The sequence below is a fragment of the Panthera tigris genome, chromosome C1 (genome assembly GCF_018350195.1).
Source record: "Panthera tigris isolate Pti1 chromosome C1, P.tigris_Pti1_mat1.1, whole genome shotgun sequence".
NCBI classification, from domain to species: domain Eukaryota; kingdom Metazoa; phylum Chordata; class Mammalia; order Carnivora; family Felidae; genus Panthera; species Panthera tigris.
Window position 1 is genome coordinate 51,865,885 of NC_056667.1, and position 21,680 is coordinate 51,887,564.

Consider the following 21,680-nt stretch of genomic DNA (forward strand, 5'->3'; position numbering starts at 1 on the left):
AGACGTAAAAAATTGCTTGGGTATCAAAATGATGTGATGTAAGGAAACCAGAGGTAACCGAGATCCCTCACTTCCATTTTAAGATTGACCTTTAACTTGCTACATGGCATCGAACAACTGTAGCAGCAGATGGCCTTCTCAGTGGTGAGTGCCCAGAGAGACTCTGCTTCAAGGGCTGTAAGGAGCCACACCAGGGTGTCCTGTTCAACAACGAGCCTGCTTCTTGGGACTGGACTTGCTCCATTGCTGCCTGGGCTCTGAGAGTGGAGTCTGGCAGCCATCTGGTGTTTGTGACTGACGTCTGCCACAAGCAGTATCCTTTGGAGCTACCTAATGGGGAAATGAAGCAAAAATAATTGAAGGGTATTTGACGTGGTTATGTGGGCAGAAGTGTCCTCACCAAAACAGCTTGGAAGTTGTGCTTTGTGTGTGGGTGTGGGTGGGTGTGTGGCCCTTAACTTTTCTCAAGGGGTGACGACAGCAAGGAATTAACCCAGCTTCCTCATCCAGGCATGACCTGTATTTACTTACTCAGATGACACTGTTGCAGCTTCAGGTTCAGACAGACTATTTTGAGGACCCCTGACTGCTTTCTGGACACCCTCTTTGAGCCAAGTGGTGAAAATGAAAGATGAGTGATTTTGATGAATGGATTTCTGGAAAATACAGAAAAATGGAAGAAGGTCCTCTCCCTCTGTTGACTTTTGCTACTGCTCCCTACTATGACCAGAAACCAGGAACTAGTGGATTACGGAAGAAAACCTATTGTTTTGAGGCGAAGCCATGTTATCTGGAGAATTTCATCCAGAGTCTATTTTTTTCCATAGACCTTAAAGATCGCCAGGGATCCTCACTGGTAGTTGGTGGAGATGGGAGGTATTTTAATAAATCGGCGATAGAAACAATAGTGCAGATGGCGGCCGCTAATGGGGTTGGTATATGATAAGTATTGTTATGTTTCTGGCTCTCCACATATGTTTCTTTCTTCATTTTGCAGAAATATACAAGAGTACACAGATTTGTATGTTATATACACTTCAGTTCTACTAATATCCAGTTAGTGTTTCATTGTGACTTCAGAGAATGTGTTTTGTAATATTACTCCTGAAATTACATTAGTCACATTGGGATATGGGAATGTAAGTTCGGCTCTTTGTTGTACTCTGTGCCTCTTGCTTGAAAAAATACCTGTTGCCTTTTAGACATTTAAAGCACACCCCCAGCCTTAAGCTGTCTTATCTACATTCTAACTAGTCCCGAGGGGTACCCTATCCTATGTAAGAAAGCTCCACTGAGTAGTAGAGAGAGGAGGATTTTGTTTTCTTTCAATGGCTTCCTTGTTGAAGTTCAGTCACTTGTCAAACAGGAAAACAAAAGCCAGGGCATGCTGTTGTTTGTGGATCCTGGTAGTCATGCAGAAATGCCAGGAGGGGATTGGAAAATGTTAGGTATAAGCCTACCAAGAGGACCTGTTACAGGGGAACCTGCTTATAATGACCTTGGACACAAAGAAGCCCTGTGTGCAGTGAATTTGTGCAGCAGGGTAGAGTTAATAACTCCTGTAAGACTATAATATAAGGAGGCTCTGCTAACAGCTCTGCATTGTGAAAAACTGCCTTGCCTGAATTAACCAAATCAGAAGGAATCTTGTGCCAGGAAGCATTGATCTTGATAATCTAACAATTTGCACAGTCCCACTGATTTGCTGTAAGGTGGGCATCAGGACATTGCTGTTTTTGCTCTGCAGATTCCTCTGTGGGACCAAAAATATATTTTTAGTGTTTTAGGTTATACTTAGCAATAATTTGGAGCACACAGCCCCTCAGAACTCATAAATTTTAAAAATCTGTTGTATTTCCTTTCTGGGAGTGATTCTGGTTCTGAGAACATAAAAATTTAGCATGGCAACCAAATATGTTAGGCATTCATCGTCAGTCTATTTCAATAATACGCCGAGCAGGTATGATTGCAAAACCCAAATTAAAAACAAAAACACACCACCAAATGAAATTTAAAAATGATTGTAGTTATAATGCAAAGTTTCCTTCATACCCACTTTCAGAATCTGAATGCCTCTCATGTAAAAATTGCTGACAAAGCACTCAAATATGAAATTATTATGAAGCATACACATTTTTAAGATAAAATGTGACATGCTATAAATTTCACCTTTGAGGAGAGCTGCGGAGGGAACGGTATTAAGATGCTTTTAATCTTTAGAGAAAGAATGAAAGGAACATTATTTCTCCGCATATATCTAGATTGTTGAGTGGATCTGGTACACTGTCCCCTTTGCTGTGATATATTCGGCTTCATTTCATTTTTGTGTGGAGCTGAAGGATGTGGAAGAGGTGGTAGGAATGTGTAATTCAGGCAGACCCTATAGACTTGCTCAGATTTACGATCTGAAGGTTTGCTAAATAATGCATTTAAGTGATAATAATTGACTAAATATGGCAACTGCCTATTTGTTAGAGCTGTGGCAGCCCAAGCAATATTTTCAAATCTTCTCAAGGGCATTCTTTATTTAAAATAGTATTGCATTTAAAGCACTCATGCAACTGAACTGGATTACTTAAAACATGAGTGGACCAGTAAAGCACTTTGATCTGATAAAACCTATCAAATCCTAGATAGTTCGATTTCTTCTTTTTCTAACATATCCTCATTTCTGACTATTTTAATGTCCCTTTGATTGTGGACAGAGCGTTAGGGGGAAAATGTAAAGGAAAGATAATGTATTGCCACAGATTTTGGTAGGAGTCAGTGTGCCTTCCTCACCTCTGTCGATACCCACTCCCCTCTTGGGGTGATTCTCGGAAGACTTTTCAGCCTTGTGAGCTAAAATGGAAATCATATCATTTTTTTTCTCTTTATTACACTTTCATTTTGTGCATTTATGGATTGTAAAATATAATTCGCCTTTGTTAGAAGTTTCCTTTTGTTTTTATTTACATAGAGCTGTCTGCATTTACAAGAGATTTTTTTTTTTTTTCATGATGCTTCTGGGAGCTAAGAAGTATAGGAAATTTTAATGTATAAAATAAGACATTGGTGGGGCCCCATTTACAATACTGATATCTCATTTGGCTTCCAGAGCTTTAAACTTAGAGATATGTTTAGAAATAAGAATATGTGTATATGACTAGCAGGGCAAAGAAAATGGAACTTGTTTTTGTTTTTGTTTTTGTTTTGTGAAACATAGGAAAACACCAGGCCCTATTTTAATTGCAAGGAAAATTAAGTTTGCTCCTGTTATGTTTGACTATCAAATGCTGGGCAAACAGCGAGGTATCCAGCCTGGCAGTGTGAGTTCTGTTATTCAGGGAGAGAGTAGCAAGAAGGGGAAGGAAGGGCAGGAAAAGCTGTTTGATGGGGGACTTTCAGTATCGGGTAGACGGAGTGATCTCTAAGTTGGTAGACACTGGGAGCCAGGGAAGATTTTTTCTGTTTTTAAAATTTTTTATTTTTTGTGGTAAAGTATACATAACACAGAATTTAGTGTATCAACCATTTTTAAGTGCACACTTCAGTGGTATTAATTACACTCACAATATTCTGCAACCGTCACCATTATCCTTTTCCAGAACTTTTTTCTCATCCCATCTGAAACACTATACCCACTAAACAATAACTTCCCATTTCCCCTCCCTCAGCCCCTGGCAACCTCTGTTCTACTTTCTGCCTATGAGTTTGCCTCGTCTAAGTACCTCATGTAAATCGAATCATCCAATACTTGTCTTTATGTGTCTGGCCTATTTTACTTAGTATATAGTGTTTTCAAGGTTCATCCATATTGTGGCATGTATCAGAATTTCATTTGTTTTTCAGGCTGAATAATATTCCATTATATGTATATACCATATTTTGTATATGTATATACCATCATTTGTTGATGGGCCTTTGGCTATTGTGATTAATTCTGCAATGAACATGGGTGTGCAAGTTGTCTGTTTCAGTCCTTGCTTTCTTTTGTGTCAATAGCTAGAATTGGAATTTCTGGATTGTATTGTACAGGGAAGGTTTTTGAGTAGAGGCAGGACATAGTAAGAACTATGGTTTAAAACAGATGAACTGGGTGGTCCTGAGTTGGAAGGATGGATTCAGCCAGAGCAGAGTAAGGGAGGTACAGGTGGGAGAGAGAAAGGGGGGATTGAGTCAGGAGCTGTTGCAATGCTCTAGACATTGTTAAAGGAAGGTGGGTAATATCTCCTCAGTATCAGGTTGAGGATTAATATTCCTGAGGGTGATTCACAGGAGAGGGTCTTCTCTGGAAGGAGAGACTTTGACCAGCTGTACCTCTTCTTGGGCTCAAGAGAAAGAAGGTATTGCAGACCTCCTTTCTGTCTCTTGACTTTCCTACTCTTACCCCTGGTATTATCCCCTCAGTCTTGGACCATTACTGACCGCAGATCTTACCATACAGAATGGTAGAATAAGGGGTGACCTGGGTGGTACAGCTTAAGATTCATTTATCAGTCTCCCTTTCCACACAAAATACATATAAACCCCTAGTAAAAGTCAGTATGCTTGATGCGCAAGTACAATTTCCAGATAACTCCACCAGCCACTCTGACTGATTAAATTGCCTTTCTTAATTAAGGCCCTCCTGTTAAAATTACACAACTACTCAACCATAAACTCTCACTTTATCAGAACCACACCTGGAAAGTGCTACAAGGGTGACTTGTTACTCTTCTCTCTGTATGGAGGCAGGTGCTTCTCCCAGCTATGGCCACTAATTTGCCATGTGACCTTGTCCTGTCGTCTATCCCAGTGCCTCCCATACCACCTTTCCATAAGCACTTGTTATGATTGCTTTTGGATGGATGGAAGAATCGACAAATGGGCAGCATCATAACTCTGGACCTCAGCTTCTTCATCTACACAACAGTACTAGGGAACATATATGGGAATTAATTGAAAATGCCATGGGTTTTTAGAAAGCATTCTGCGCCCAGTGATAATCATTAATATTGATTTCACACCATCTGCTGGTCCCTCTAGTCTATGGAGGAGACTAGTTATAGCACCTACCCCACTTCCTGAGGGAGGCAGGGCATAACAAATGTATTAGTGTAACAAAAACTGTTCTGAGATGGACAAATGAGAGCCAGGCTACTTCCTGGGAGGTGGTTGACAGGGGAAGGGTTGGTGATAAGGCAGTCAAGTTTTCAGTAACTTATAGTGTGGCAAAGGTAACAGTCCCAGACAAACTTTACCAGGGATTCCAGGTATCATCAGACACATCTTCCACCATAAGTCATTTCTTCAAGCATGTTTATTTAGGTGGGGCCAAAAGAAATAACAAATGGAAAATTCAAAAACATTCCTGTCTCTTCTCTCAGAAGGGAGAATGGAAGGAGGGCACAGACTCCTCATTTTATAAATCTATTTATGTAGTGGCTGCATTTTCTCCAAGTATGTTCAAGGAACTGATAGAACTTCTTCCTTCTTTCCCAACGTGGGTCATGTTGAAACAAATATAAATTACATTTTAGTGAAGGAAGATTTAGGAGCCATGCTGATAGCATCTGTGAGAGATAAGGGAAGGCAAGTTAAGAATGCAGTGAAGTGCCACCTGTAGCCCTTCCCTGTGGGTGGTTCTGGCCGGTTTACTCAGTAATAACCCCCAGCACCTTCTGCCTTAGGGCCAGCAGGCAATCCACATACACCCTCACATAGGTAGGTGTATCCTGCTTTGGGGAGACCACCATATCAAAATCAAGTCTTGACAGGAAAGATAAATTTATGAGACGGATTTTGTAAAACTCTTCAATGTAAAGCTTGCCCTTTTTACTTAATTTTTTTTTTTTTTTTTTTTTTTTTTTTTTTTTTTTTTTTTTAGTTTACAAAAAGGGCTTCTCTTTGGGTAGGATTTCTTTAACTAGCTAAATTTATATCCTCCCCCAGTGTGGTTTGAAAGTATGATTGAACTGGATAAAAATGTGGGTTTTCTAACAATGTTTCAGGGAAAATTATGAACCTGGTCTGGAAAGACTGTGTTTCAAATACTCTGTGTTTTCTTGCCAGAGCCTTATAGCTCCCCCAGACCATATACTATTTTAAAACTATAAAGTCCCCAAAAACTATCTGAAGGGATGGCCTTGTTCAGCAATGCTGATTCTACTTCAATAATGTTATTCAACACTGGTATTCTACTTTGTAATAAAATAATAGTAATCCAAGCTGTGGATGTTCATTAAAGAACATCTTTTCTGGTTCACTTCTTTGTTCCTCTGCCTATTCTGTTGTTTCTGTGCAGTAGTTCCGGGTTTATTGGTGTTAAAGAGTGTGTCTGGATTTCTTCTCTTAGATTGGTCGCTTGGTTATTGGGCAGAATGGGATCCTCTCTACCCCTGCTGTATCCTGCATCATTAGAAAGATCAAAGCCATTGGTGGGATCATTCTGACAGCCAGCCACAACCCGGGAGGGCCCAATGGAGATTTTGGAATCAAATTTAATATTTCCAATGGAGGTGAGTTTGCTGTCCTTTCGAAGAATAGTCCATTTATGTTCATTAGGATAAACCAATAACCAAGGCCTTGGAAGGCCAGCGTTCTGGTTCTGATCCTTAACAAGGGGGTTCTTTGTTTCATTTTGGTGAAAGTGGAATGCTTCTCATCCTGTCGTCCCTGAATATGAGAAACCATGCACAAATCATCATTAACATGGTATTTTTCTTTTAGACAATTTTGATACTTTGCTGTCTAAATGATGAAATGGCAAATGTGTGAGTGAAGAGGAGTTGACGAGCTCTGTGTTCTTTGTATTTTCACGTCAGTCCCACAAAATGACCCCATGGTTCGCTGTTTGATTTCCAGGTCCTGCTCCAGAAGCAATAACTGATAAAATCTTCCAAATCAGCAAGACAATTGAAGAATATGCAATTTGCCCTGACCTGAAAATAGACCTTGGAGTTCTGGGAAAGCAGCAGTTTGACCTGGAAAACAAGTTCAAACCATTCACAGGCATGTTGACTTTCCTCCCCTCTTGCCCCCCTTATTTCCACCTTGAGCAGTTGGACTTTCAAAGTTTTAATAAAGTAGATCTTCAGTTTTGGAAAGACTGGTCACTAAGCTTTGCATGCATTATTTAGCAGGTCTGGAATGGGGTCTAGGAGCCTAGAGACCTGGGCTCTCTGGGCCCTACCAGGAATCAGCCGTGTGACTTTGTGTGCAGCATTTCCAACTTTCTAGGCCTTGCCTTCCATACCTATTAAATGAATAGCCTTGACTAGAAGACCTGTAAGATTACATTCATAGCTAACTTTTATTGAGCTTTTGTTACGTGCCAAACTCTCAACAAGCATTATCCCACTTTATTCTTAGAGAGCCCTGTGAAGGCAGCACTATCTGTATTCACTTTTTCCATATGAGGAAACAAAAGTTGAGAAGAGCTTACATCTCAGGCTCAAGGTCCTATAGTGAGTGAGTGGCAAACCAGATTCAGACTCAGGTGTGAAGGATTCCAAAGCCTGGGCTTTGATTCTTCATTTTTCCTGCCTTAATATTCAGTGAAATCAAAGTAAGCCATTCAGGGGGCTAAATTGAAACTCCCTGCATAGGCAGCAGGGGTAGAATGCCAAGGTATTAATAATTGTTGGAGTAAAGGTTTATAACATTGTTCATATCAACACAACAAGGGTGAGGTGGTTAGTAATGCAACTTACGTTTTGACTGTTCCAACGTGTACTCTCTCCTCTGGATTGCCATTTTATGGCAAACATTTCTTTGTTTGAACCTACCCATCGAGAGCTGGCAGTCGCGTCCTAACAAAGATAAAGCAGTGCCTTGGAACATCTTGAAGACATTCTTAGGGCTTGGAAAACACCAGTAGGAAATTTCTTAAACTCTTAATGTTTTGAAAATGTTCAGATGTGCCCTGACATCCAACGAGGGCAGCAAGACTAAGTTCTTATATTTGTCTTACTCCTTTAGCAGTGCGTGTGAAAAGTGGTTTGTTAAAAAAATTTTTTTCTTCTTTTTACCATTAATAAGTCTTATGGCAGTGGGCCTAGAAAAAGGAAAGAAAAGTGGGCCTTACATTTTCTGTTATTTATGACACCAAAATACACTTCTCATGGTGATGGGCAAAGAGTCAATGTGGCAGCATAGCTGAGCTTCTAGCCAGGCAAACCCCTGTCCGAATCTCTTGTGTGCCCCATCCCAGCTGTGTGGGCAAGTTACTCAGCCTTTCAGAGTTTAAGCTTTCTCATCTTTTTGTCTATAAAATAGAACTAATAACATTTACCTCTCAGGAAAATGGTTGGTACTGAGTAAGAGATCATGTGACAGCCCGGGCACATTGGAACACATTCCTCGATAATTGTCCTTTTAAAATAGCTATTGTGGGTTTACAGCAGTAGAATCATTTCAGAGGATACTATTTCTTTGTGTGTTTGGCTCCCCCATCTTTTAATGTTGCTTGTTCTCACAGTGGAAATTGTGGACTCTGTGGAAGCTTATGCTACAATGCTGAGAAACATCTTTGATTTCAACGCACTGAAGGAACTGCTTTCTGGTCCAAACCGACTAAAGATTCGTATAGATGCCATGCATGGAGGTAAGGAGCCAGTTTTCTTCCCTTCCCTTCTCTCAAAGATATGGAGCTGCTTTTTACCTTGCATATCGTGATGCTTTAACAAGCCTTTTCTCAAGACTGTTTCACGGTTTTTATTGATTTTCTTTAATGTTTATTTATTCTTGAGAGAGAGAGAGAGAGAGGCAGAGTGTGAGCAAGGGAGGGGCAGAGAGAGGGAGACACAGAATCCAAAGCAGGCTTCAGGCTGTGAGCTGTCAGCACAGGGCTTGACGCAGGGCTCGAACTCATGAACTGTGAGATCATGACCTGAACTGAAGTTGGACACTTAACCAACTGAGCCGCCCCTGTTTCATGGTTTTTAAATAGTGATTTTGCAACCATTTCAGAGCATTATTCACATAGAAGAAAATCTAACTGTACACAGCAAAAATAGGAGAGACATTCCTCATGGTAAGGTAGTGTGAAGGTCAGAGTTTCCACATTAAGTATCAGGCCTTGAATAACATGCAACTGTTTTTGTGGACTCTTCCTTCCCCTCAGAAGATACCTTACATTCTTCCTGCACACCCCCATCTATTCCAAGGGGGAGGTATCATTTGCTAGATGAAGTAAACATGCTTGTGAGTCCCATACCACTCAGCTGCCCCCACATGTACCTTTTCTTAGAAGAGCAGAGCCTACAAGAGCAAGCTGAGGATTAAATTCCAGAACAACAGTTGGGTATCTCTCCCTCTTCTTCCTCTCTGGGTGCATGGCCAGGTCAGCAGAGATAGCAGCCATCATTGTGAATCAGAACCATGAAACTTTCTCACATGTTGGAATATGGGAATTCCAAGCACTTAGGTTGTTTATTTGTTTTGTAATAAATTTAGAATTTTAGAATCTTTGAGTGGGAAGGATTTTCCCTAGTGGGGAAAACTTTCTGTCTGTGATTGAACCCTCTCAATGATGTTGTTCAGGGCCTCCTGTTACCCTGTAAAACCACAGAAAACCTTCTTCTGTGGCAGTCAGTTGAGCATCCAACTCTTGATTCCTGCTCAGATCGCAAGATCAAGCCCGGCATTGGGCTCTGTGCTGGACATGGAGCCTGCCTAAGATTCTCTTTCCCTTTCCCCCCGCCCCTCCCCCACTCACTCTCCTTCCCCCTTTCTCTGTAAAACAAAAACAAAAAACCTTCTTTCAGTGGGCTGAAATCTTCTATCCCTGGAACTTTACTGTTGAGTCCTAGCTTGCCTCTGGAGTCTCACAGAATGGGTCTACTTCCTTATTTAGACAAAAGCTATTCTGTCTTTTCAAAGTATTCAACAAGTATGTATTGAGTACCTACTACATGTGTGCATAGGGGGGTGGTGGGCTGGGACTCAGCAGAAGACTTCCTTCAAAGAGCTTGCAATGCCTGGGGAGATGGGGTGGGTCAAAAACTACCGCCAGGCCAACAAAATGAGGGTTAGATAAAATTTCAAGTATTCTCTTTGGGGTGTGGAAGAAGGCATAACTTGACTAGCCGTATCAAGAAAGGTTTCCTGGAAGAAGTTGGCAACCAACTCTTTCATGAAAGAAGGATCTAGGGTAGTCATTTCCAGCTGAGGCAATGGCTGTAGCAAAGACATGAAGGCTTAAAAGATGTTATGTTAGAAAAATGGGGAGAATGGCTTAAGAATAGGCTTTATATGTTAACTAACTGAAGCTTGAATAAAAACTTGAAATAAAAAATAAATAAATAAAAAGAAAGGGCTTGTGGTGGTAGATGGGGTAGGAAAAGCTGGTCATGAAGTATACTTCATTCTCCTGGCCATTCAGGTATTCCTTTAACGCCTCAGTTTCTATATCCTTCACCTCCCTGGCTGCCTTGACCTTTTTCTGTGGTGTGTCCATAATATCCTTAACATGTGGCCCCAATCACTGGAGAAGCATATTCTCCACTGTTCTGACCTCTGTGGCTTCTATGGGTGTCAGTACCTTCCTTGGTGAAAACACATTCTTAGCATATTAGAGATGAAGGTTCTTGGTAGTTGTATAAAATGTCACCATAAAAGTATGTGACCGTTTTTTTCCTGTGGTTGGTAGTTCTGTTTTTCTTTCTTCTTCGTTTTTTTTAATGTTTTATTTATTTTTGAGACAGAGAGAGATACAGCATGAGTGGGGGAGAGGCAGAGAGACACACACACACACACACACACACACACACACACACACACACACACAGAGAATCTGAAACAGGCTCCAGGCTTTGAGGTGTCAGCACAGAGCCCGATGCAGGGCTCGAACTCGGGAACAACGAGATCATGACCTAGGCTGAAATCGGACGCTTAACCAACTGAGCCACCCAGGCACCCCTCTTTTTGTTGTTGTTGTTGTTGTTATTGTTTTGGTTTGTTTGTGTTTTTAACCAGTTTGTCCTATAGCTGGATACAGTTGAGAGATTAGGGCTCTGAATCCCAGCTCCCACTCCTACTAGATATGTAAGTTTGGGCAAATGGCTTCATCTCAGACCAGTTTTCTTATCTATAAAGTAGAGGTGATAATCATAATGCAAACATTTATAACCTACGTGCCAGGTACTGTTCTCAGGGCTTCATATTTTTTAACTCATTGAATCCTCACATCAGCCCTGTTAGGTAGCTACTGTTATTATCCTCATTTTGCAGATAGAGTAGATGGAGACACACAGAGATTAAATAACTTTACCAAAGTTGTACAGTCAGTGATTAACTGAGCTGGGAGTTGAATCCACGCATTCTGATTCCAGAGTCCAAGCTCTTAAGCACTAAGCTCTACCACATTGTGAGCTTTTTTTTGTTTTTGAAAGAGTGAGAAAATGGTTGCAAAGGGTTATAGTAGGGCCTTCATAGAAGTTAACTCCCCTCCCTTGCCCCATTCTCCTTCATCAACTAGCCCCACCTTTTCCAACCGAATCTCTCATTATTTCTTTTTGCAAAACCTTCTACCCTAGTGAGTCTTACCGTTCCACTGGCCCCTGAATATAGTTTTCATGTTCTCATTGTCCATGCCATTCTCCTTAGAACACCTCCACCTCCTCCCCCAGTCTTCTAATACTTTAATAAGTTCTATTTTCTGATTCTTCATTTCACATTTTACGTAGTCGTGGGACCGTATGTGAAGAAGATCCTCTGCGAAGAACTCGGTGCCCCTGCGAACTCAGCAGTTAACTGTGTTCCTCTGGAAGACTTTGGAGGCCACCATCCTGACCCCAACCTCACTTACGCTGCTGACCTGGTGGAGACCATGAAGACAGGAGAGCACGACTTTGGGGCTGCTTTTGATGGAGATGGGGTGGGTACAAGTGCATTGAAGTGAACTCTGGTATAGGCCAGTACCCTTTGTTCCTACAAAGGAGGAAGAAGCAGGCTGCTTCTGTCAGGTCTTGTGGGCTCGGTGAATGAGTGATAGTCGAGGAGTCCTTATTGCACCATAGGGTCAGGGCTAAATTGTTAGAAGACCCTCTTGAACATAAATGAGTCCTTGAAATGTAACCCATGTGCTTAATTTTAGACATTCAGATTTTCTAAGAGTGGCAGGGTGATCAGGGCTCAGTTACAATGGAATGGTGCTTCATGAGCTGGTCTGGTTCTAGAAACCCATCCTAGGTTTATTCAATCCCTGGAAAGCATTTTGGTCTTATAATATATCCATTTGTTCATTCTCATTGGTTGAATGATAAAACTATAATGAGAGAATAAATCTTTTATTCCTCCTCTACAATTAATACTTTTACTAAGCAGGCTGTTTTATTTACTTTGGTGAATACATAGCAGACAAAGGATACATGTAATTTAAGTGGTTTTGTATTCTTGGTGTCTCAGAGAGAGGCACTACATGTATTTCCTTAGCTGAAAAAATATTTTTACTGCTCTTGTCCTTTAAATTCAGCTAGAATCCATTACTTCCTAAAAATCAAATTTCTCCATATCAAAATTTTGAAAAATGAAAAGGATCCCTGAAGAGACTATTTTGCAATGCATCTTTCTGCAGCAGTGTGTGATGAGAGTTTTTTCCTCCATATGCTGAGTTACTTGAGTATTTCCTGCATACCAGGCATCAAGGAAGTAGTGAAGGTGGCAGCATGTTTTGCTGGGTCCTGTATCCAATGGCGGGACCGTGATTTAGGTGCCCTTTCCTGAAGAAGTCTGCTTTGTTCCTCAAAAGATGTCTGGTAGACCCACCAAACTATGTGAATAGCCAACATTTTCTCTCTTGTTTCGATCTCTTCTCTCCTCTGGGAGAGAGGTGATGGATTCCAGAGTTTGGAAGAGGTCTGGGAGGTTAAAGTCAGCTGGCCTCTGGAGGGAGAACAGAGTTTTTGTTCAGAAGGAGTTTGTGCATACACTTAATTGAAAACAGTTTTAGTTTTTTGGCATGGGGATGCCTTTGGTGCAGTGGCACTGTATAGATCAGTTAGAAACAAAGTCCAGTGTTTAGAACCCAGTAGGAATAAAGGTATCAGTTTTAAGTTTTATAAATTAGAGTTTTATTACCCTTTCCCATTCCCTCCCTCCCCATGTAAGATTGCTTTTCCAGCAGTTTGATTAAAAGCTCTTCCTTTGAATCCCCCTTCTCTCAAAGGATCGAAACATGATTCTGGGCAAGCACGGGTTCTTTGTCAACCCGTCAGACTCCGTGGCTGTCATTGCTGCCAACATCTTCAGCATTCCGTATTTCCAGCAAACTGGGGTCCGAGGCTTTGCCCGCAGCATGCCCACCAGTGGGGCCCTGGACCGGTAGGTCTCTCCAGTCCCTTGGCCCTCACCAGGCTCTTCTGTGTCTGGAACTGTCTTCCTTCCCTTGCAGCCTGGGCATCTGATGCATAGTATGTGCTAAATGTTTGTTTTATTAAATTTTTTTAAGTTGAAGTATAATTAATGTGCAATGTTTTGTTAGTTTCGGGTGGGCAACACATTGATAGAACAGTTTTGTATATTACTCAATGCTCACCGCAATAAGTGTCATCCCCATCTGTCACCATGCAGTGTTATTATAGTAGTACTGACTATAGTCCCTATGCTGTACTTTTCATCTCTGTGACTTGTACCTCTTAATCCCCTTTACCTCTTTTACCATCCCCCCACCACCCTCCCCTATGGGAACCGCCAATTTGTTCTCTCTATTTAAGAGTCTCTTTGTTTTGTTTTTATATTCCAGATATAAGTGTTTGTTTTATGAAGGAATGGGTGGGCTTTTTCTGGATTAGATATCCCCCTCTCTGTGCTTCCTTACTACACTGTACTTCTTCCATTCCAGCACTTACCACCCTGTTCTGATAGCTTGTTTGCTTGACTGTCTGCCCTGCTAGACTGTAAACTTCTACAGAGAAAAGACTGTCTTATTCTCTGTCCTAAACTTTGCCTGTCCATAGTATGCCTGGCACATAGTAGACCACACACGCCCCCATACAGACACCTTTTTAGGAAATGAACCACTGAATGTTAATGAAGAAATGCACAGATGGCAGCCCTGTTGTACCAAAGACATCGTTCTAGAGAATCATCACTGCCCTTTAGCAGGTGTGCACACAGTTAGAGTGAGAGAGCAATCTGAAATAAGATCAGTGTGTAAAGAAACATTCCCCATCCATCCCTGGCTGGATGCCCATCCATGCACAAACACAACAAATGTTCATTTATCCCAAATCCAAATAGATAGAAAGCTCAAATAGTTAAAGAAAATTCAAGAAAATTCAGTTTTCATGAGAAAGAAAGGACCCAGTGACAATAAACACTTGATATCTCTGATTTGCTTATTTGTTTATCTATTTATTACATATCCCCTCATTTACAAAGGCTTTAAGGTGGCTTGCGAGATCACATCTAAAACAATTGAAAAATATAAGAAATAATAAATGAGGACTAGGAAGAATGTTAATTAGAACATGTTAGATGCCCAGCAAATGTTTGCAGAATGAATGGGTAAGGAATGAGTGACTGAATAAAAGGTCAAGGTCAGAGAAGAAAGCAGAATGGATACATCTAGGTTCTTACAGTAATAACTAGTATTTATTGAACATTGCCTTGTGTGAGACACTAAGTATTTTATGTTTGAAGTCATTTAATTCTCAGAACAACCTCACGAGGTCAATTTTATCTATAGCCCTGCTTTACAGATGGGAAAACAAAAGGACAAAGAAATTAAGTAACTTGCTCAAAGTCACCCAGCTAGTAAATGGCTGAGTGAGGATTTGAACCCAGAACCGTGGCTCCTAATTGGCCCAGCTGGGCCATGTAGTAGTTTCCCAATGTGTGTGTGTGTGTGTGTGTGTGTGTGTGTGTGTGTGCATGCACGCATGTGTGTGTGTTACAGAATTAGTGCTGACTTCCCTTCAGCTAAGAAGAAGGTAATGACTAATATTCATAGAGTGATTTCTAGTCTACACAGAGACAAAGCAATCCTTACCCTAAAGAAGAGGGACCTGAAGGTCAGAGAGGTTAGCTGTCTTGTCGAGGACCCCACAGCTAAGTCAGAGCTAGAATTAGAGGCTGGTGCTTCTGCCTCCACATCCTGCATCTGAAGTTGTGAGCTGATCTCGGCCAGGCTATTGTAATTAGACCTAGCAGATCCTGAAATCACGTCTGTGTCATCCAAGAGCAGCTTAATTCTAATTTTTGGAAAAAATCGATAATACACATAGAACCACAATGGAAATATCTCATTACCCAGGTAAAGGTTTATTGTACTTTCACTTTCAAAATTATGGATTTAATTTTCCTCAGATGTTAGAATCTAAACATGACATTACTTTGCTAGTAATAAGGCAAGCATTCTGGAAGGCAGAACTTATTAAAACAGTGAATTAAATGTAGATTAGTCTTCCTTTTCAGAGGGAAAGGGATCTTTTAAAAAGAGATCACTTAAAGGTTTTAAATTGTCTACAGATATATAGGAGTAAAAGATGTGTTAGAGGCGAGAGAGGACCAAGGAACAGTGTGGGGAAGTCACTACAAATGGGAGACCTACTGCACCCTGTCCTTTCTGGGCCTCTGGTGAAATGAAATGAGCATTGACGGGACATCTGAATAGCAGGCCATTGGTCATCCTGGCTGTGTGACCTTGGGCTGGTCACATAACATCCTAGACCCTGTTTCCTTTTCTGTAAAATGGTGACCCCCTAAACGCAATATTCTATGATTCTGTGATTATAAGTGCATCAAAACGTCATTCTTTTGTTCTTTATGGAATGGGTATAGATGCAGTCTCTAACCAAAACATTAAATAGCCTAAAAAAATAGGCTTGCACATTTCGCTACTGTTGCTTCTTCTAAAATATTAAACTTAGTGACCTGAATTAATTCTTTCTCCTTCCTCTTTTACTCCCTCCTCTGATTCCACATATAATAGTCCATTGTGCACAAGTTTTCTCCTACGATTTTCCACCAATCTTAGAATTATGTGTACCTCTGAGCAATGCTAAATGGGACCCTTGATTACAATAACGGTTGCTATTTTCCATCCCTCACGTGGCTAAGCTAACAGTCCTGCTGTGATGTAACTTTGATTTCATGCCTTTGAAGGGTGGCTAATGCTACAAAGATCGCTTTGTATGAGACCCCAACTGGCTGGAAGTTTTTTGGGAATTTGATGGATGCGAGCAAACTGTCCCTTTGTGGGGAGGAGAGCTTTGGGACCGGTAAGTGCGTGGCCCTGCGCTACCATTTTCTTTCCTGTAAACATTACTTGCAGGGAAAGCACAGACTTGCTAAGGCAGGACTGAAATAGCAACGGTAGCTGATGTGTCCTAAATCAAGATGCAATTTATTTATAACAACCCTGGTGAAGTGTACACATTGGAAAAGCAGTGAGCATGCTTAGCTGAGGAGGGCTAATTTTACTTTCAGAGGATCACATCCACCGTGACAGGAAGTTTGGGGGCCTCCCCGGCAGCATGGTCACTGAGTCTGTAGAGATTAAACAGAGTGATAAACATGTGTTTCTTCCCTCCGTGGTCAAGGAAACTTTTATAAATGTTTTCATTTCTGGGAAGAAATATGGTGTAGCGAGTCAGTTTTTCGTCTTTCTGTAAGAGGAGGTGTCAGCATGGCATTAAATCTTTCTCTTTAATGGGCCCGAGTTTTCTATAGCAACAAGTTATGATTTATTAAGGTTAAATGAGAGGAGATCATTAGGGTGGAACTAAGTTGCTAGGTGATCAAGAAATTAAATATATGTCCTTGTCCATGAAGATGTCTGCATAAATTGTAGTATGTTGGAAAAGGGGAGTGTGGTAGGCTGGGGGATGTTTCAAGACCCTTAGACCCCACTTTTTGTGCTCTCCCTCCTCCTCTTTGTCTGTCCAAATATTATCCTGAAGTCCCACTTACATGACCTTCTCTACTACTTCATCCAACCTACATCAATTTCTCACCTTTCTAAACACCATTCAGGCCTTTGGCCCTTTTCCAAGTGTTGGTCTCCAGTCAGGTTACAAGGTACTTCACTGGCTGCATTTCTTCTCCTCTCTGTCTCTTTATGCAACATTATGAAGCAAAAGGACTAATCTTCTTTGTCCTTCAGTACCAAAACAAAGCAAAGATCAAAATCTGGCATTCTATAAGCCTTCCAATTGAGTTGCAATTCATACTGGGTTAAAGAGAATAAATTGCTGATTTTATTTCTTTTCCTACAAGTCCTGGGGTAAGTAGATAGAATGAGCTGGTAAATTTGAAACACCTATTTACAAAGTTCTAAGAAATTTAATATCCTTGAGGGAGTGGTAATGCTCCTTGGTAATGAATTGACTTGATAGAATTGGAGGGTATTAAGAAAGATGGATGAGTCTTGGGGTTGAACAGCCGTCCACAGAGAAGACTTGATGGTTTACTATGTTCTACATCTTTGGTCAGAGAAATCAAGGCCACTGGCCTAGGTTTTTCCTACTTCATAAATATGGACGATGCCACATTACTCCATGGGATACCAGATGAATGCCCATGAACCTGTGAGGTGGTCTTATTCTGTGAAATTCCCACCCAGTGTTATCAAGTGCAGGCTTGCTTTCAGCCATTCTTCTTTATGGTTGAAGGTGTCTTTGAAGGCAGGGACCACGTCTTAACCTTTGGTTTCCTAACACCCTGTACCTATACCAGTGCTGAGCATTGTGAAAGTGAGAAAGTTTAGAACAAGGGTTTCCAGGGTGTTGGGCTATGTGGAAGGTTACTAATTTCATGAGAGGGCTCTGAGTTCAACAGAGATTGGAAAACTTGGAATGCAGCTCTGTCTTGGATATTCATAATGATATTAACATTTGAAGATTCCAAAACATTCTACTATAAGGAATCCTGTTTGTACAGTTTTACCTAAACATAGTTAGCTGCATCTCTCTCTCCCTCTCTCTCTCTGTCTCTCTCTCTGTGGTATATCCAGTAACTTCTTGCCCCACAGACCCATGTGGGAAGAACTGGGCAAGGTAGGTCTGAGCCCTGGACCCACGTAGGAGTCCCTGATATAGAGTGGCTGGGAACAAACCTGGAGACAGCATAGCACAAGTAGCTTTTCTCATGTGACAGGGCTGCACGTACTGGAAGGCAGCTTGCTCGTCCTTTCCTCTCCAAGTCACCCATCCTCAGTTCCCCTGGTCGTTCCTCACTTCACATTGTTTACATACCCAGCACCAGCTTCTAGATGCTTCCAAGTTCACGAGCGCCTCTCTTACATCATGTCCAGAACTGAGCCCAAATCCATGTGTGACCTAACTGACAAATAAAGATTAGAGTAGGATGATTATTTCTAGAGAACTGGGCCCTGGCCTTTTTTTTGGGAAACAACTTTCATTTATATTAGCTTTCAGGTCATTTCATAATACTATTTAGCTCATATAATGTAGATAATTAAACCTCTTTAAGTTTTTACTCAGGAGAATTTGTCAAGAAAATTCGTCTTTCATGTTACCTTTGAGGGATTGATTTCTTTGAACACATTAGACTGTAAATGATTTCTTGCTAAAGCTTGTTTGTTTATTTATTAACCCATTCAAATGCTAAGGGCCAACTGTGATTTCATCTTCTCTTTGATATCTTTTTTTTGCAAAGAGAGAATGCATCATGAAAATAATCCACAAACTCTCTTTCTCTTTGAAATAAAGAAAATTGTAATGTTTCTGAGATAAACTTTTAAAAACCAACCTGCATAGCTATGGGTCTCCACTGCTGTGAATGAGTGGCAGCTGAAGTTATTTAACTGAACTTCTGATCTCCTTGTTTATAAAGGAGTTAATTTCCACCTGCTAGTCCCTCTCTGGTGAATGCTTCCAGCAGTTTCTTTACAGAGTTTCTCAGGGTGGACATTAGTGATTATACAAGCTTTGCAGTGTTTAAATTCTGTAGCTTCATTGAGTACAGGGTCATTTATTTTTGTTTTTCCAGGCGAGAGCAGAGGCAATTTCTTAGGAAAGCCTCCCTAACCTTCCATTGTGGGTCACAACCCCTTCTTATTGGCTCTCATGGCACTACACATTTCTCTCCTTTGTTGCACGTATTGCAGCTGTAATCTTTAAAAATATTTACAATTACTTGATTAATATCTAGGCTCCACTAGACTGTAAGTTCCATGAAGACAGGAATTACATGTGTCTTATTGTCCATCATATCCCCAGAGCCTCCTATAAAGGCTAGCATGGAATAGGCACTCAGCAAACACTTGTTGAATAAATGAGTGACTGAGCACATAATTTACTTGGCATCCTCCATTTAGACAAACAGAATCCTGGAGGTGGACATGAAAAGACTTCAAAGGCCATCCGATGTGATTTCCTATCTGTTGGAATCATAACTGGCAGTCGGTTCTCTTCTGCTTAAACACCCACCTCAGTGGGGAATCTTCACCTTACCTCTTGAAGCAGTCTGTCACTCTTGTGGGAACTTAACACCATTCCCACTCCATAGTCCAGAGTCGGGGACCCAAGGTCTTTGTGAGAACAGATGAGCTCTTATAAAAGAAAAGAGGTTTGCTTGCAAAGAGGCACGAAGGAGTTCAGAAGAACTGGCTCACCAAATAAAACAAGCCACCAGCATTTCAGAGCACAAGCCATAATATTACTAATGTTACCAAGCATATATTAGCCTGTCCATGGTGGAGAAACAACAGCTGTCTCACACGATTATCATAGCCGCAGAGGCTAGAACACTTCCTCAGTCATCAGCATTACAAATGCCTGGGATAAAGGGACTCAGAAATGGGCACCAGCGGAAGACAGCATCAACCTATTGTTTTTGGTTGATCTCATGATGCAAAGTTGTTTTTCCTCCTAACTGAGGATGATGATATGCACGTTTATACACAATGGCAGAGGGCAGAGTGGTCAGTTCTGTCCCACCTTGAATTTGTTCGGAAACTGGGAAGGAAATAGACAGTGAAATCACCAAATAGAATAGAATGTCACTGCTTTTGAAACTCTTCTTCAGGAAAATGGGGGGCTTGGGAAACAGGGATAGGAAACCAGCTGAGGATGAACCTGGTAGCCTAAGGAAATATGCCAGTAAATTATGATCTGGCCAGGTCTAGAGATTAGAAATATTTTTTTCCTCTTTCCTCTTTAAAAGGTTCTAGCAATGACGCATCCTATGGGAGTGATAACTAGAAGTACAACATTGTACGTTGCTTTGCAAATTTCTTTTAATTTTAATTTCTTATGAAGAGTTTTTCATGTTTGTGCTTCTTTTCATCAGCTCATTCCTCAGATGTTTATTGATCTTTGTGAACCAGATACTGAGTTAGGCTAAAGGGTCACAATGCCGAGCATGACCTTGTACAGGGCTCTGAAAAGTCTGCATTTGGGGAAGGAAGTCAGACTCTGGCCACGTACTTACAAGTGTGCAGAGTGATCAGAGGTGAAGTACAGGGTGCCCTGGGAGCTTTTAGTCAGGGCACCAACCTGTGGTAAAGGAGATCTGATTTTCTGTCTGGTTCTCTGCATATTCTAATTTGCATAGCTCTGGAGTACATTTTCCTTTAGGTGAAGTCCCCATGGGAAGGTTAGAACATCCCGTCTCTGGAGATTTGCCAGATCAAGTACCCTACTAAAACTAGGCTGATGCCCTAATTATAAGTAACTCAGTTACACTATTACCTGCATGTCTATTTCCCCCACCTGTATGTCTGTGCTTATTTGTGAGGGCAGGTAACATGTCTTATGCATCTTGGTATTTTCCTTGGACTTGGAACATGATAGGCACTGATTCATATTCGTTGAGCATAAAATGGAGTTTGGGTTAAGACACAGTTCCTGCCTGTCAGGCACTTACTATATTCCCGCAAAGGAAATAGTTCCAGGGACAGTCACAAGGCAGAAGAGGGTTACTTGCTAAATGGAAAGTCTGTGGGCTGCTGGAGGAGAGCCCCCAAAGGCTCAAGCAATCTGGAAGTGGCTTCCTGAGCCGCTTAGCAGCCCTTTCAGAGTAAATTCATTTGTGCCATAAAAAAGACAAGATGGAGCAGGTCTGCTGAACCTCCCATCCAGTCAACGGGGTCTGACCATTCTTTGGGCAAATCCTTACTGAGAACTGGCTATGTACCAGGCACCAACTAGGGATACAACTCATAGTCCAGGTAGGGTAAGAACAGACAAGGTATGATAGACTAGAGGTGAGCGTGAAGGGCAACAAGAAGGGCATCCTGGTTTGGGGGGAAGTTGAAAGTCATTGCAGGCGATGTTAGCCAAGCTGATAGGTATGTTTGGAGTGGAAATTTTCAGGCAGAGAAAATAGCGCGTTTAGAAGACCAAAGGGGAGATAAAGATGGGCAGAGAGATAAAGAGAGACATGAGACAGATGCATGTGTTTTCAGACAACTCCACGTAGCTCTTTTTTATTTGCCTCTTCCCCGTCCTCAGACCCGTCACCAGCCAGAAGCAGGAGGAGCTCAGCACTCCTGAGATGCCTATACTGGTAGATGGAACCTAATCCTAAACTGTTAGCTTTTGGCTCCCTCGGCAAGGGTTGACATTTTTCTTGGCCGAAACCCGGAGTCCGCTCTGACTGAGCTGAATTTATACTTATCACAAGGTGCTGATTAGGCTGAAGTTAAGTGACAGGTGTTTGAAGATGCTGAAGGGGCAGAATTCTCATGCACTCAGTTGGTCTCTGAGCTGGACCAAATACAAAGAGACCCACCACTGCTTTTGTGTCAGCGA

At 41.4% G+C, this 21,680-nt stretch overlaps 1 protein-coding gene across 3 annotated transcripts in view; it reads left to right on the top strand.

The window, feature by feature from the left end:
* The window catches only part of PGM1 (phosphoglucomutase 1), a 61,933-nt gene that overhangs the window by 27,529 nt on the left and 12,724 nt on the right, over positions 1–21,680 (top strand). For 2 of the 3 annotated variants that reach the window (XM_042997441.1, XM_042997442.1), the window contains exons 2-7: positions 6,317–6,479; positions 6,826–6,972; positions 8,441–8,566; positions 11,649–11,839; positions 13,130–13,284; positions 16,069–16,184. In XM_042997441.1, the coding sequence (XP_042853375.1) occupies positions 6,317–6,479; positions 6,826–6,972; positions 8,441–8,566; positions 11,649–11,839; positions 13,130–13,284; positions 16,069–16,184 (898 nt within the window). Of the gene's footprint in view, positions 1–616; positions 932–6,316; positions 6,480–6,825; positions 6,973–8,440; positions 8,567–11,648; positions 11,840–13,129; positions 13,285–16,068; positions 16,185–21,680 lie in introns of those variants that run through there. The other variant, XM_007089848.3, reaches the window with a different exon arrangement.